At 43.8% G+C, this 13734-nt stretch overlaps 1 protein-coding gene across 4 annotated transcripts in view; it reads right to left on the reverse strand.

Annotated features, from left to right (window-relative positions):
* Positions 1-13734, reverse strand: part of PKD1L1 (polycystin 1 like 1, transient receptor potential channel interacting) — a 331908-nt gene that overhangs the window by 74675 nt on the left and 243499 nt on the right. For all 4 annotated transcript variants that reach the window (XR_004538070.1, XM_033930462.1, XM_033930461.1 and 1 more), the window contains exons 47-48: positions 8458-8638; positions 4444-4579 (exon numbers count right to left, since the gene is read on the reverse strand). Coding sequence is in view for 3 of the 4 variants with exons in the window: in XM_033930462.1 (XP_033786353.1) it covers positions 4444-4579; positions 8458-8638 (317 nt within the window). In the remaining variant the exon portion in view is untranslated. The remainder of the gene's footprint in view (positions 1-4443; positions 4580-8457; positions 8639-13734) is intronic.

Genomic DNA, 13734 nt, shown 5'->3' on the forward strand with positions numbered 1-13734 from the left:
CAAACTGAAATTAAATTCAGACAAGACAAAGATTTTATTGGCTACTCACTCTTTTGCCATTTGTAAAAAAAAAAAAAAAATACAAAAAAAATAATTCCATTTGGTAAGTAGACTTTGAGCTAAGTTCCACCCTAAAAATGTTGGGAGTGGCATTTGATTCTTACCTTTCCATGCAAACTCAAGTAAATATGTTGGTCCAAAAAGCTTTTTTTTTCATGCATTAGCTTCACAATAATTCAAGTTACTTTACTGAAACTCAATTTTGGTTATTGACACAAGTTTTAATATTGAATATGTTTGACTATTGCTACGCTCAGCAACTGGTGAAGCGCTGAACACAAACCATAACAAAGCCATGCATCTGATTTTTTTTCCTTGAAGGGATTATATTTTTTACTTGTTATGTTATCCTTCACTGGCTCCCAATACATGCTAGGGAACTAAGGGCTAGATTCACTAACAAGAGCAACTTAAATCGCTGTTGGCCAATTCTCTGGCTGATTTTCCAACAGCGACTGATTCACTATTAAGTTTGCATGCAAATAATTTGCACAGAGGTGCAAATCATTTGTATACACACCCACTGACTCATTCGATCAGTGAATGATTGACACAGTCACTGCTGTCAGGGCTTCTGCTTTTTTTTAAAAAAAATGGGACAGATGTGAATCTGGGACATTAGATCATTTATTATACTATTGTTCCTTGATACTGAAATTTTGGAGATCTATTTGGGATCAAGTTAATAATTTATTAGAGAATCCAGTGGTATTATCGTATGATACCATTTTATTTGGTACATGTATGAGAGCGAAGAGTCAGCTATCTGCGAGAAATAACAAACTTCTTTTTATATTGACAGGGATTGCCATGCAGCTTATTTTAAAGAATTGGAAAAATTGGGATAGATGAAATTACACATTCTGGTGGGAATCCCTCTGTTATATTTTTTAAATGGAACGGTTCATGGCCATTCAGCAGGGAAGTTACATGAAATTTATGGAGGTTTGGGAACCATTAACTAAATACTGTAAAAATTGACCTCTTTAGATGTCCTTTTAAACATACACATTCAGGGCGGGAGAGTGGGGGACGGGGGGGTATGTTTTGGAATTGATTTAAGGGGTATATTTAGATAGTTCTTGTAGATATCTATTTATTGATTAATAGGTGGATGGGTGGGGGAAATAATTTCCTTTTTTATAAATTCTTGTAAGTTTAATGTGCTTTAATTTTAATATTCTATGTAAGTGTATTAATTATTGTGCACAACTGTAGTTTAAAAATTGAATAAAGAATTAAATAAATTGGGATAAATATTCTGCGTGTCATCTGTCCCATTAAAAAAGCCCCCCCTGCGTTAGCACTCCCAAGCCACCGTTCCACCCCAAACTCCAAAAAGATGGCAGGAAGCATGCCCACTCCCTCCTGCCATGAAGGACCTCCTCCCTCCACCCCAAAGAAAAGGCAGCAGGGTGCCCATTCCCTCCTGCCCCCAAAAACGCCCGCCCATTCCCTGAAAAAAAACGGCAGGAGGGATGCCCACTCCCTCTTGCCCAAAGGTGCCTGCCCACTCCCTGAAATAAAATGGCAGGAGGGATGCCCACTCACTCCTGCCTGCAAATACCTCCCCCCTCCCCCAAAGAAAAAGGCAGGAGGGATTCCCACTCCCTCCTGCCACTGGAGGCCTCTCTTCCCCTCCCCTTCCAGGCCCCCATACCTTTGACGTTGGGAGCAGGAGGTACTGAAAACAACTCCTGCTCCGGTTCCTCCACGATGACACTGGGCCTTAAGCCCCTCCTCAGTGCATCATGTGATGTACGGAGAGGGGCCTAAGGCCCTGATTGGCTCAGATGCCTCAGGCTCCTCCCTTGGGAGGGGCCTGAGGTGTCTGAGCCATTCAGGAACTTCCTTAGGCCAATTAGGCTCCTTCCTAAGGAAGTCCCTGATTAGCTCAGACACCTCAGGCCCCTCCCAAGGGAGGAGCCTGAGGCGTCTGAGCCAATCAGGGCCTTAGGCCCCTCTCCGTACATCACATGATGCACTGGGGAGGGGCCTAAGGCCCAGTGTCATTGTGGAGGAACCGCAGCAGGAGTTGTTTTCAGTACCTCCTGCTCCCAACGTCAAAGGTATGGGGGCCTGGAGGGGGAAGGGGAGGGGAAGAGAGGCCTCCAGTGGCTGGAGGGAGTGGGCTTCCCTCCTACCTTTTTCTTTGGGGGAGGGGGGATGTATTTGCAGGCAGGAGGGGCCTGAGGTGCCTGAGCCATTCAGGTACTTCCTTAGGCCAATTAGGCTCCTTCCTAAGGAAGTCACTGATTGGCTCAGACACCTCAGGCCCCTCCCAAGGGAGGAGCTCGAGGCGTCTGAGCCAATCAGGGCCTTAGGCCCCTCCCTTTGCATCACATGATACACCAGGGAGGGGCCTAAGGCCCAGTATTGCATGGAGGAGCCGGAGCAGAAGATGTTTTCAATACCTCCTGCTCCCAACATCTAAGGTACGGGGGCCTGGAGGAGGAGGGGACGAGGGGCCTCCATTGGCAGGAGAGAGTGGGCATCCCTCCTGTCATCTTTTTGGGGTTCGGATGGGTCGCCTCAATTGTTGGGGGAAGGGGACGCACAATTGTCAGAGGTCGTTGGGGAGGACCTGTAGCGGCGGTGGGGGATTTTTTAATTTTTATTTTTATGGGACAAATATTTTTCGTGTGTAATGCACACGCAAAATATCTGTCCCATTGAAATAAAATGAAAAAAAAAAACCAGGCAGACCTGTCAATAACACAGTTACCGACAGGTCTATAGCAATCGGGTTTTAGGATCAGCAAAACCCGATGATAAATAGCCAAGCAATGTAAGTGAATCAATCACTTGGCTATTTTGCATGGGATTTTACTAATTTGCATGGCCAGATCGGAAAATGGGCGATCGAGGGGAAAAAAGACGCAGTGGGCCATTTAGTGAATTGGGTCGGTTAGCAACGATCGTTGCTAAACCTGTGAAAACAGGTTTAGCGACGATAGCTAACTTTAGTGAATCTAGTCCTAAGTTTGCCTGTATACCATATAAAGTTTTGCATGGACTATCGCCTTCTTATTTTCACTTAAGCACGGTATTCCACAGGGCTCGATCCTATCACTGTTGCTTTTCAACAACTTCATGGCTCCTCTTCTAACATTAGGTCAGTCTATAAGCTTTACTACATTTGATTATGCTGACGATGTCCAGTTAGTTCACTCTATCGATCTTACAAACCTTGAAGAAGTAGCAGCCATCAATCGGAAATTGTAAAAAATAAAATCATGGTTAGACACAAATATGCTATCACTTAATATTTACAAATCAAAACTAATGATTTTCCCTTTCAAAGATGGACAGTCTATTCAGGCCCCCATAAAACTCGAATCCCTTCTAATTAAAGTTGTACCCACCTTAAAGCTGTTAGGGGTAACTTTGCACAGCAAATTTACTTATCACGCTCATATTAGTTCAGTTGTCCAGAAATGTTTCCATCGACTCAGAATGATTCGCTCTCTTTCTAAAATACTTGAACCCACATCTTTAAATACCCTAATTCACTCACTTGTGATATCCTGTATAGATTATTGTAATGCCCTCTAAAAAGGCATACTAAAAAAGGAAATAAGACACCTCCAGCTAGTACAAAATACAGCGATTAAAATCATCGTGAACGCAAAAAATATGATCATGCTTCCCCTCTTCTGTACAAATTGCATTGGTTACCCGTCGAAAATAGAATCAGTTACAAGATCCTACTTTTGACCTTTAAAATCCATCAAAGTAACCAGCCCAAATTTATTGACAGACTCCTTTTCCCTTTACAGCACATCAAAAACTCTTCGCTCCATGTCACAGAATCTTTTTACTATACCATCTCTGAGGCTAATTACCATCATGAGAGCCAACATGTTTACCGTTACAGCACCCACCCTATGGAATTCCATGCCTAATTACCTATGGGCAATATCTGCTTTAGATCAATTCAAATCCAATCTTTTCCCTCCCTATTGTTCTTCCCTTTTATGCCCTTTTTTGCAAATATTGTAGATCTTGCCCTTCTCCTTATGTCTGGTGTAGGTCTGTTAGTCAAGGAGTTCATTGAACAAACATTCCCTAGTATTGTCCAGCTTCGTTAATTTTAACTTGGTTTTAATGTCTCTTTTATATGTATTATTAGTATTGTTCACCGCCTAGAAGCCTGATTAGGCGGTGTAAGAAATTTTTAATAATAATGAAAACTTGAAACTTGATGTTTTACATTTACGTCTTTTGTGCATGTGACTAGAAGTGTTAATTGCTTTTACTTTCTTCTGTTTAGAGGTAGAACTTGCCTGTTTTATGTGGAGACATTATTATCCCTTCAGGCAATGAAATCAGAAAATAAAATATCTGTAATGCATATTACCTCAAGTTCTCTGCATTTCGTACCTCAGTCCCAATATTCCTGTGATTGCAACACAGATCAAAATGATGAACACACAGAAGACCCAGGCAAGGTAACTGGTCCATGCAGGTAGCACCACGTGTCCATGGAAAACTGGTTGTTCAAACAGGCTGCTGTGATCTAGATAAGAGGGGATTTTGTATCTTTATAGACATGTCATAGAAGAACTCTTTCACAGATAGACATAAGCCCTTTATAAGTTTTCTGTCTGCACAAAGCAGCTTACAGGCACCTGGCTTAGGAGATTATAAAGAGATTCTTGAACATTCATAAAATCTTGGAAATGTACTCTACCCAGTGACGCAGTAAGGGAAAACGGTTTGCTCTGGGCGCCATCTTCCTAAGGGCGCATCATCCCTCCTACTCTTCGCCCCTCCCCCTGTGCCTCTCCTTGCCGTGTGCGCACATCCCTTGCCTTCCCCCATCCCTTTTTTACTTCCCCAGCACGATGTTGCTGCCTGCGTAGGCATCAGCACTCTTTCTGATGTCACTTCTGGGACCTGCGCCTAGCAAGTGACATCAAAGGGCGAGCAGACACCAATATAATAATAATAATAACAGTTTATATACCGCAGGACCGTGAAGTTCTATGCGGTTTACAATGGTTAAAAGATGTTACAAATTAAGTAAAATTAACAAGGTTAGAAGCTAGTTATTAACAGCGCTAGAGATCAGTTATTGTGGAGTAGGATTGTACAGGTTAGTTGCCTAAATACTTCAGGAACAGATATGTTTTTAGGTGTTTCCTAAATTCCCCATAAGAAGTAGGCGAGAGCAATTGTTCCAGATCTTTGCCCCATAATGCTGCTTGATGTGAGAGAAGATGTTGATGGTGTTTTTAAAATTTTACATCCTTTAACCAGTGGGGAAACAAAATTCGAGTGCGAGCTTCTCTTATGTCTGTTGTTTGAGAAAGAGAAGAGGTCAGTTATATATTTAGGGGCTAAATATCCAATCAGGAGCTGCTTGTCAAAGCAGCTCCTGATTGAATAAGGCCCGATTTCATGCAGGAAGAGGCGGTCGGAGCGTACCGCGAGTGATTTCCAGCACTCGCGGCACTCCGGCTGCTCTCTTCTGCCTCTCCCACTGCCCTCTCCTTGTTGGCGGTTTGCGGTCAGAAAATATCGTGACTGACCGGGACCGCCAACCGCCAACGACCGGGGGAACACTGTATAATACTGGAACATAGGTATATAAATGCCAATATTCTGGTTACATTCTGTTATATTCTATAACATATAGAGTGTACTTTGAAAGTAGACACTAGCAGTTAGATGCAAAGTATGGGTTTCTCCTCTGTTTTTGTTTTTAGCCCTATGTATGGCCTTTCTTCATGCAGCCAGAGGTCCTGCTTCCACCCTGGGGTTCTCGGGGGAAGGGGGGAGTTACCCAAGGAGTAGACCTGTTGATAAGGACCAGAGTATGGTCCTTGAAAACTCATGTCTCAATAAATTGGTTAGTTTATGGAGCCACCTGCCTCTGCCAAGTTTATTATATTTTAAACTTGGTGCTTACCTAGCCATTTGTAAGACAGAACGTGGATATGGGTATGTTATGCCTCTCGTCTCTTGTTTTATGTTCCAAGTTGTGGACTGTTGTAGGTTCTCATGTTAGGCAATGAGCTATCATTTCTCTACTCTTAGGTACTTTTTGTACTGAGTTCTGCTACTACTCTGTTTCCCCGAAAATAAGCCCCAACATGATTTTTAAAGATGCTCCTAATATAAGCCCTACCCCAAAAATAAGCCCTACTTAAGATTGACCCCCGGAGCCCCCCCCTCGAATGTCCCTGTTGTCCCTGACACTCCCTGACTCCATCCTTGACACTAGTGCTGCATGATTTGCTAAAAAAATCGGACTCGTCGATTCAGCAACCCCCACCCCTGCTGCTTTAGGAGGCCTCAGAGCGGAGGTATGTCAGTCTCACAGTGGAAGGGTTGGTGAGGTTCTGCTGCACAGGGGGATGGGAGGGATAGAAAGATGCCGCATAAAGGGATGGGTGAGAGGGGAGAAAGATGCTGCACATGGGGTGGGTTGGAGAAAGGAAAGAGGAAGAATTGGGGTGGAGGAGAGGAAGGGAAAGATGATTGTTGTACATAAAAGAAATAAGACATCCCCAAATTAAGCCCTAGTGTGTTTTTTTGACCCAAAATTAATATAAGACACTGTCTTATTTTTGGGGAAACACAGCAATTCAGTTCTAAGTTGTCAAGGCATCTGCTTCTAAGGAATATAGATCTGGAGTCTGAACCTTCAAAAGTAGCTTGTCTGTTATTTAATATATTTTTAGTTGAAAACCAAAAAGTTTACTTGAAAACACAAGGTTATCCTCTAAACATCTATTAATTTCATTTTCACATCACCAGTGGGTTTTTATGATCTTACAAAATATAAAATTGAAAACAAAGACACAGTATATGAACTCAAATTTTAAACAAGGAAACCACAGGATATTCAAGACACCCAATATCAAATTTGGGGTAAATATCACCACAGCATTCACCAGGGAAAATTACACTATCAGATGTAATCTAACCTGGAAAGCTTTTTGAAACCAAGTACTGTCAACAACTATTGTTGAGATAAACACTTAGGGGCTCATAATCGAAAGAGAAAAACGTCCAAAAACCGGCCTAAGTCGGCACTCGGACGAACATTTCTCAAAAACGTCTAAGCGCCGAAAATAAAAACGGGTTTTGGATGTATTTGTAAACAACCTAGGCCTTTATAGTGCCGCTCAACGTCCAAAGCAAAACGGGGCGTTTTGGGAGGCGTGTCGAGGGTGGGAGTTGGGCGGTAGGTGGGTTGGCTTAGACTTAGTTGTACAGCATGTATAACTGAAAGTTATACAGCCCAGGATCGACGGTCTAAGTAAAACATGGTCTAAGTCACAAAAACCCACCTAAAGTCACCAGATAAGCACTGCAAACACATAACACAGACCCCCACACACTACCCCAGTGATCACCAACCCCTCCACCCCATAAAAATTTTATTCACAACTTTAAATTTCAGCCTCCAGACCATCATCACCTGGCCGCCTGGCTTAGGAAAACCTAGTCCTAGATGCAGCTTAAGTCTTGGGGGTGGGTTAGGGACCCATAGAGAGGAGGACCCATGCCCATAAGCCCCTGTAATCACTGCATTGATACTTAAACATGTGCACTGCCCTATACACCCCCAAAACCCTTTTTACTGGCATATAAGTGGCTCCTGCAGCCATAAGAGTGATTGGGATGGTAGATAAGTGGGTCTAGGGGATTCTGGAGGTGGTTTGGGGGGCTTACCATGACCTATAAGGGAGCTGTAGGGAGGAGAAGACATGGAACCTTTTTGTGAAGTTCACAACAGTACCCTGTAAGGTACCCCACTATTTAGGTGGCATGTCTGGGTGTTCAATCCATCACTTTGTAGACCCCTCCCATGTCCAACAGGGCTTGTTCTAGGCGTTTTGGACTTGGATGGAAAGTTGGACGGAAATGTGGTATAAAGATGGACGATTTAGCAGCTTGGACAATCAGATCGGCAGGACGTATAATTAGAAGATTTTCAAAAGTAAAAAAAAGTTGGACGTCTCTTTCGAAAATGTGTCTTAGGCTCTTTTTAACTTTGGATGACTTGCGAGATGGACGTAAACGGACTTAGACGTCCCTTTCGATTATGCCCCTCTTATTTTTCATTATTGTTTCAATTATCATCTTTTCAATCATATGTACACAAAATTGAATATTGAAAATTGAGATTTGTTGCTTTAGCCACATAAGTATATTACTTCATTGCGATTTATGTTGTGCTGTGAGGCATGTTTTTGATGGGATCACCAGAGGGTCCGTGACGGTCTCCTCTACTGTATATATGAGTACAATTTTCAGTCACTGTCATAACTTTGTGTTATTAGAAAATACACTCGCAAGTTATTTTAGATTACATTGGATATTCAAGACATGCATATCCCAAATGCTTATTAGTGAACTAAATGTGAACAAGAATATAGCTACCTGATGAGTAGTCAGAACGAACATCATTTGTGCTGTGTCTGCAGTCCTTTTGAATGGGTTTATTGTCCTGGGAGCTGCCATCCTCAAATCCACTGGAGCTTCCATCACAGGAACAACGGCTCCCTTTCTTACTTCTGTCACTGAAGTTCCGAGAGTGAAAGGTGGGCGTAAAGGAGTCTCGCTGAGAACAGAAGAAATCAGAATTCTACAGCAATAATCCTGCTCATATCTTTATTCCTTTCATCACAAATTTTGCGGCTAATATTAAGCTTCAGCATCCTCCATACCTTACAATAATACAACTATTATTTGATTAATATGTGAGCCTACCTACTAAGAGGCCTGTTTACTCCAGCGTGGTAAGGTTTTGCAGTTACCACCTGTTAGTAACAAAAATTAGCACACACTAACTGCAGAGTCTGTGTGGTAGCTGTTGGGGGTTTCTGCCCCAGCTGTAAATGCAAAGGACATACTTTTATCACATATGCATCCATGTTTTTTGCATTGCCAGTTCCCTTACTTACCACATTCCTTGCACCTATAAAGACCCCCCTGTTCCTCAGATACCTCTTATGTTTAACCAAACTTCAAAGCCCCCAGTATTTTCAACCAAGCCTTCTCACCCTATTTGTAAGGACATTTTAAATACTATGGAGTTGATATTCAAAAGGAGAGGCTCCTATCTGGTTAAACACCACTGAGCGAGCCAACACCCATATTTAGTGGCACTTAATTGGTTAGTGCTGCTGAATATGTCGGTGAACTGGCCATCCCCTAACCAGATAGATTTGGGACAGCCTGGGGATGGAGTTAGGATTGAGCGGCAACTTAGCCACTTAGCAGCAATTTTCAGTCAGTTAACAGACTATATAACCACATAGCAGCATAGTAAGGGGGCAGGGGCAGATGGTGGAGCACCCCGGGTGCCATGTTGGCATAGATGCCGCACAGCAACCTGGCATCTCTTCTCTTTCCCTACCCTAGCGATGGAGGTCTCTTAAATGCTTCTATTCTTGGCCAACAGTGAGCAGGGACTCCTACCCACTGCTCACACTAGCTCAGCCCTCCTCCTGACATAGCCTCCTGTTTATGGGGCCAGACAGTTACACAGAGGGGTGGCTCGAGCTGGCATGAGCAGTAGATAGGAGACCCTGAACCAATATGTCGTGCTCCGACCCTGAACCAATATGTCGTGTTCAAATCCAAGCTAAAGGCCCACTTTTTTTAAACTGCTTTCAACTTTTAACTCCCCCTCACTGCTGTCAGATACTTATACCCACTATAACCTCTCCAACTCTGAAATGTCCTCACTAAATTAGATTGTAAGCTCTTCTGAGCAGGGACTGTCTACTGTATGTTAAAATGTACAGCACTGCATACGCCTTTCAGCACTATAGAAATAATAGTAGTAGTAGACCCTGCTCGCTGCCGATGAAGGACATAAAAGATTTAAGAATATGTTAAAAAGTCTTGGTACAGATCCCTAGGACACTCAACTAAGTACCTTTGTCCATTAAGAAAAATGACTATTGTGTTTCCTATCTTATAGACAGTTCCCAATCTACAGTAAAGCAGGTCATTGACTCCTGTTCTGTGACTTAATTTTCTCAGGAATTTCTCATGAGGGATTTTGTCAAACACCTTCTGAAAATCTAGACACACTGGGCTGAATTCTATTTACTGTGCCTACGAAATCTGCACTAAACAGCCCCCTATAGAAGTGCTATTCTCTAAATGGTGCCTAAAGTTAGGCATAGTTTATAGAATACTGCTTAGCCCAGGAGCTACGCCTCACTTCAGGTGTAACCATTTGCACCAGTCAAATCGTGGTGCAAAATCTCATGCCTAAAGTTAGATGCAGATGCCCCTTATTCTATAAGTACAATGTGAATCACCCTCGATCTGCCTATGACCCTCTCATTTTTGGTGCTGCACATAAATTTTAGCATGCAAATTTAAATTAAAACCAATTAACGCTGATATTTGCTTGTCAAGACAATTATCATTGCTAATTGGCTTGTTATTCAATTAAGTTCTGTGTGCAAATTAGGGCAAGCAACTCAAAATGCCATTTATAGAATTTGAGTGACTTATCTACTGGATCTTCTTTATCCACATATTTATTAACCTCTTAAAAAACATAAAGTAGCAGACTGGTGAAGCAACACTTGCCTTGGCTAAATCCATTTTGATTCTGCCCCATTAAATCAAATCTATCTATTTGTTCAGTAATATTTATTCTTTTAAATAGTTTCTGCCATTTTGCCTGACGCTGATATTAGGCTCACCGGTCTATAGTTAATTTGCGATTTAAGGATTATATTGAGCAGGGAGCTTAGAATGTATATGCCCCACTGAAAAAATGTCCCAGATTTCTCTGCATGTGCAATTCAAAGTGCAACACAGCACTGAATGGTGCTATTATGAAGAAGGAAAATGAGCTAGAAGGAGGTTGCTGGTTCAGTCTAGGCAAGTTCCAGGGGAAGAAGAAGGCAGGAACGTGAGGAGGGGGGAGGGGGAGAGCAGGATAAAGAGGAAAAGGGGGTGAAATTAGAAACTCAGATGAATGGGAGTGGAGGGAATTTCGGACATTCTTTCTTTTGAGAGGATCAGAAGCTTGGGGAGGTCCAAGGCATGCTTTCTGTCATCTATAACTCTATATGATAGGCAGCCATGAGAGCCGCGACAACCGCGAGTCCTGTGAGAATTGGCGGCAGCCTATCCAGGCGCGGTGCAGGGATTGCCAGGAGCACGAAAAGCTTGCTCCTGCATGCCGGCTCGGGTGTGCCGCTGGCTACTACCTTTGAAATCAGCAGGAGGGGTTCAACGCGGGATACACGCTGGACCACCAGGGAAAAGGTACGCGAGGAAGGGAGGGTGGTAATTGTTAGTGTCAGCTGGGACAGGAGAAGGGAGGGATCCTTCCTGTCCCAGCCTAACGGCAGGCCTGCAGGAAGTCCGGGAGGGTGTCGGGTGGTCACTGGGGGATGACCCGAATATAGGATGCGACCCACATTTTGGGGCCATTTTTTGGCCCCAAAATCTCATCCTATATTCGAGTATATACGGTATTTTCCCTGAAACTTCACCTGACATTGTCTAGGAAATCTCAAGAAAAGGACATACCAAGAGACAAAGTTCTTGGTCTCAACTTTAGAAATTCTCGTCTGAATATTTGGGTTCTCCAAGAAACATCAGGATACATATATATCGAAGAACTATGAAAAAGAGCCTATCATTTATGAAAGAAATTAATTAAAACCTTATTATGATCTTCACCATTCTCAAAAGACACCAAAGCAAATATTACTTTAATGAGGAATGAGCTTTCTACCTTGATATTTACCTTTGTTACATTTTCCATGCTGGTGATACTTTTAGCATGGCATTATAAGCACAGTTTATCACATGCAGTAGTTGCCTTAATAGATACTGCGGTTTTTTCATTTGCAATCAAAGGCCCAGATTCTAATCAGACCACTGAAAGTTATGCAGCGGTGGGCATCCTAATGCCATCTAACTTAATTGATTCAATTGGTGCTAAATGATATGGTAATTGACTGTGTCGTTTAAAACCAATGAAAAAGTAATTACCCCCAAAAAAGGCACTGCTACACACTGGGACTGGCGCCTAGGTCCCTGGTGGCTAGCTATCCATTCCCTCTCTTAAACATATATATACCTGTAGGCGGGGCTTTGGTACGGCTGGGCCAATCCGGGCCCATTCTGACGTCGGCTGCCTGCCGGACGGGCGGATTTGGCACCAGTCCGTCTGTGCAACTGTAAAAGGTACGGGGAAGGGGGATGGGTGTGGAGGGGTCGTGGGGTTGGCCGGGGGGGTCACGGGTTGGCGGGGGGGTGATCGGGGGTTCTGGGGAGGGGCCGTCGTTGGGGGGAGGGGGGTTGCGTCAAGGGCAGGAGGGCCTGGGATCCTTCCTGCCCGTAATGTAGTGGGGGTGGGGGGTAGGGGGTCGCCGGGGCCAGGAGGGCTTGGGCTCCCTCCTGGCCCAATCCTGTCGCGGGGGGGAGTGGTGGTCGCTGGGGCCAGGAGAGCTTGGGCTCTCTCCTGGCCCGATGTTAATCGGCGAGGCAAGAAGACTTGGGCTCCCTCTTGCCCCGATATTGTCAGGGAGTCGGGGGGGGGCAAGAGGGCTTGGGCTCCCTCTTGCCCCGATATTGTCGGGGAGTTGGCGGGGCAAGAGGGCTTGGGCTCCCTCTTGCCCTAATATCATCGAGGAGTTGGGGAGTCGGCGAGGCAAGAGGGCTTGAGCTCCCTCTTGCCCCGATGTTGTGTGTGTGGGAGGGGATGATGCATCGCGGCAGGAGAGATGCCTCATCTCCCCTACCGCAATGCCATCACTTCTCTATCCGAGCTGCTGCCGCAGGTCGCAGCAGTTCGGGTAGAGTGAAGGCATCGCGATAGGGGAATAAGGCATCTCTCCTGCCATGATGCTTGCGGTGGGTAGGTTGCCGGGCCGCTGAACTGATGTCGCCAGCGGCCATCAGCTCAGCGGCTCCTTTTTTGGCACTTCGCCTAAGTCAAAAAGGTCTAAGTGCCAACTAAGCAACCTGTTAATGTTTTGGTTATACCTGTTGTACGCCTAGGTGTAGGTCGGCCCACCTCCCGCCCACTGCCCGCCCTTTCCCCTCCTCTAAACACGCCTCTTTTCTCTCTGTGCATTTAGAGGCAGGGGAAAGGCCAAAGCTGTTTTTAAATACGTCTAAAAACCAGCTTTGGTTATGGGTACTTGGACGATCAGGCTTTTTGATCGTCCAAGTAGCCATTTAGGACACTTTTTAGACTTTTTTTTTTTTAACCCCCATAATGTACATCTATCTTCTCAGTAACTGTCCCATCTCTTTGGAATGCTGCTCCATTGGATCTAAGAGTACATCTATTTTCTCGGTAACTGTCCCATCTCTTTGGAATGCTGCTCCATTGGATCTAAGAGAAGGTTCAAATCTAACTTAAAAACTTTTTTATTTAGAGATGCATTTAATGCTTGAGCATCCTTTTCAGGACGTTGTAGGACTGTTAATTTTTAATTCTTTCTTTTAGCGGAATTTTGGACATTATTTGCTCCCTTCCTTTTGTTTTTCCCTTTTATGTTCTTTCCTATTTTTTTTATTTTTTATATTGTAGTTCTTCCCCTTATTACCCTGTTGTAACATTAAGTCTCCAGTCCTTGTTCTTTAAGTCTGTAAGTGTTGGTCTTTGTAAAAAGCAAAAATCAAACCTTTTGGTTGTATTTTATTGTTCATTGCCTTGAAACATTG

Source organism: Geotrypetes seraphini, chromosome 2, assembly GCF_902459505.1.
Source record: "Geotrypetes seraphini chromosome 2, aGeoSer1.1, whole genome shotgun sequence".
Taxonomy (NCBI): domain Eukaryota; kingdom Metazoa; phylum Chordata; class Amphibia; order Gymnophiona; family Dermophiidae; genus Geotrypetes; species Geotrypetes seraphini.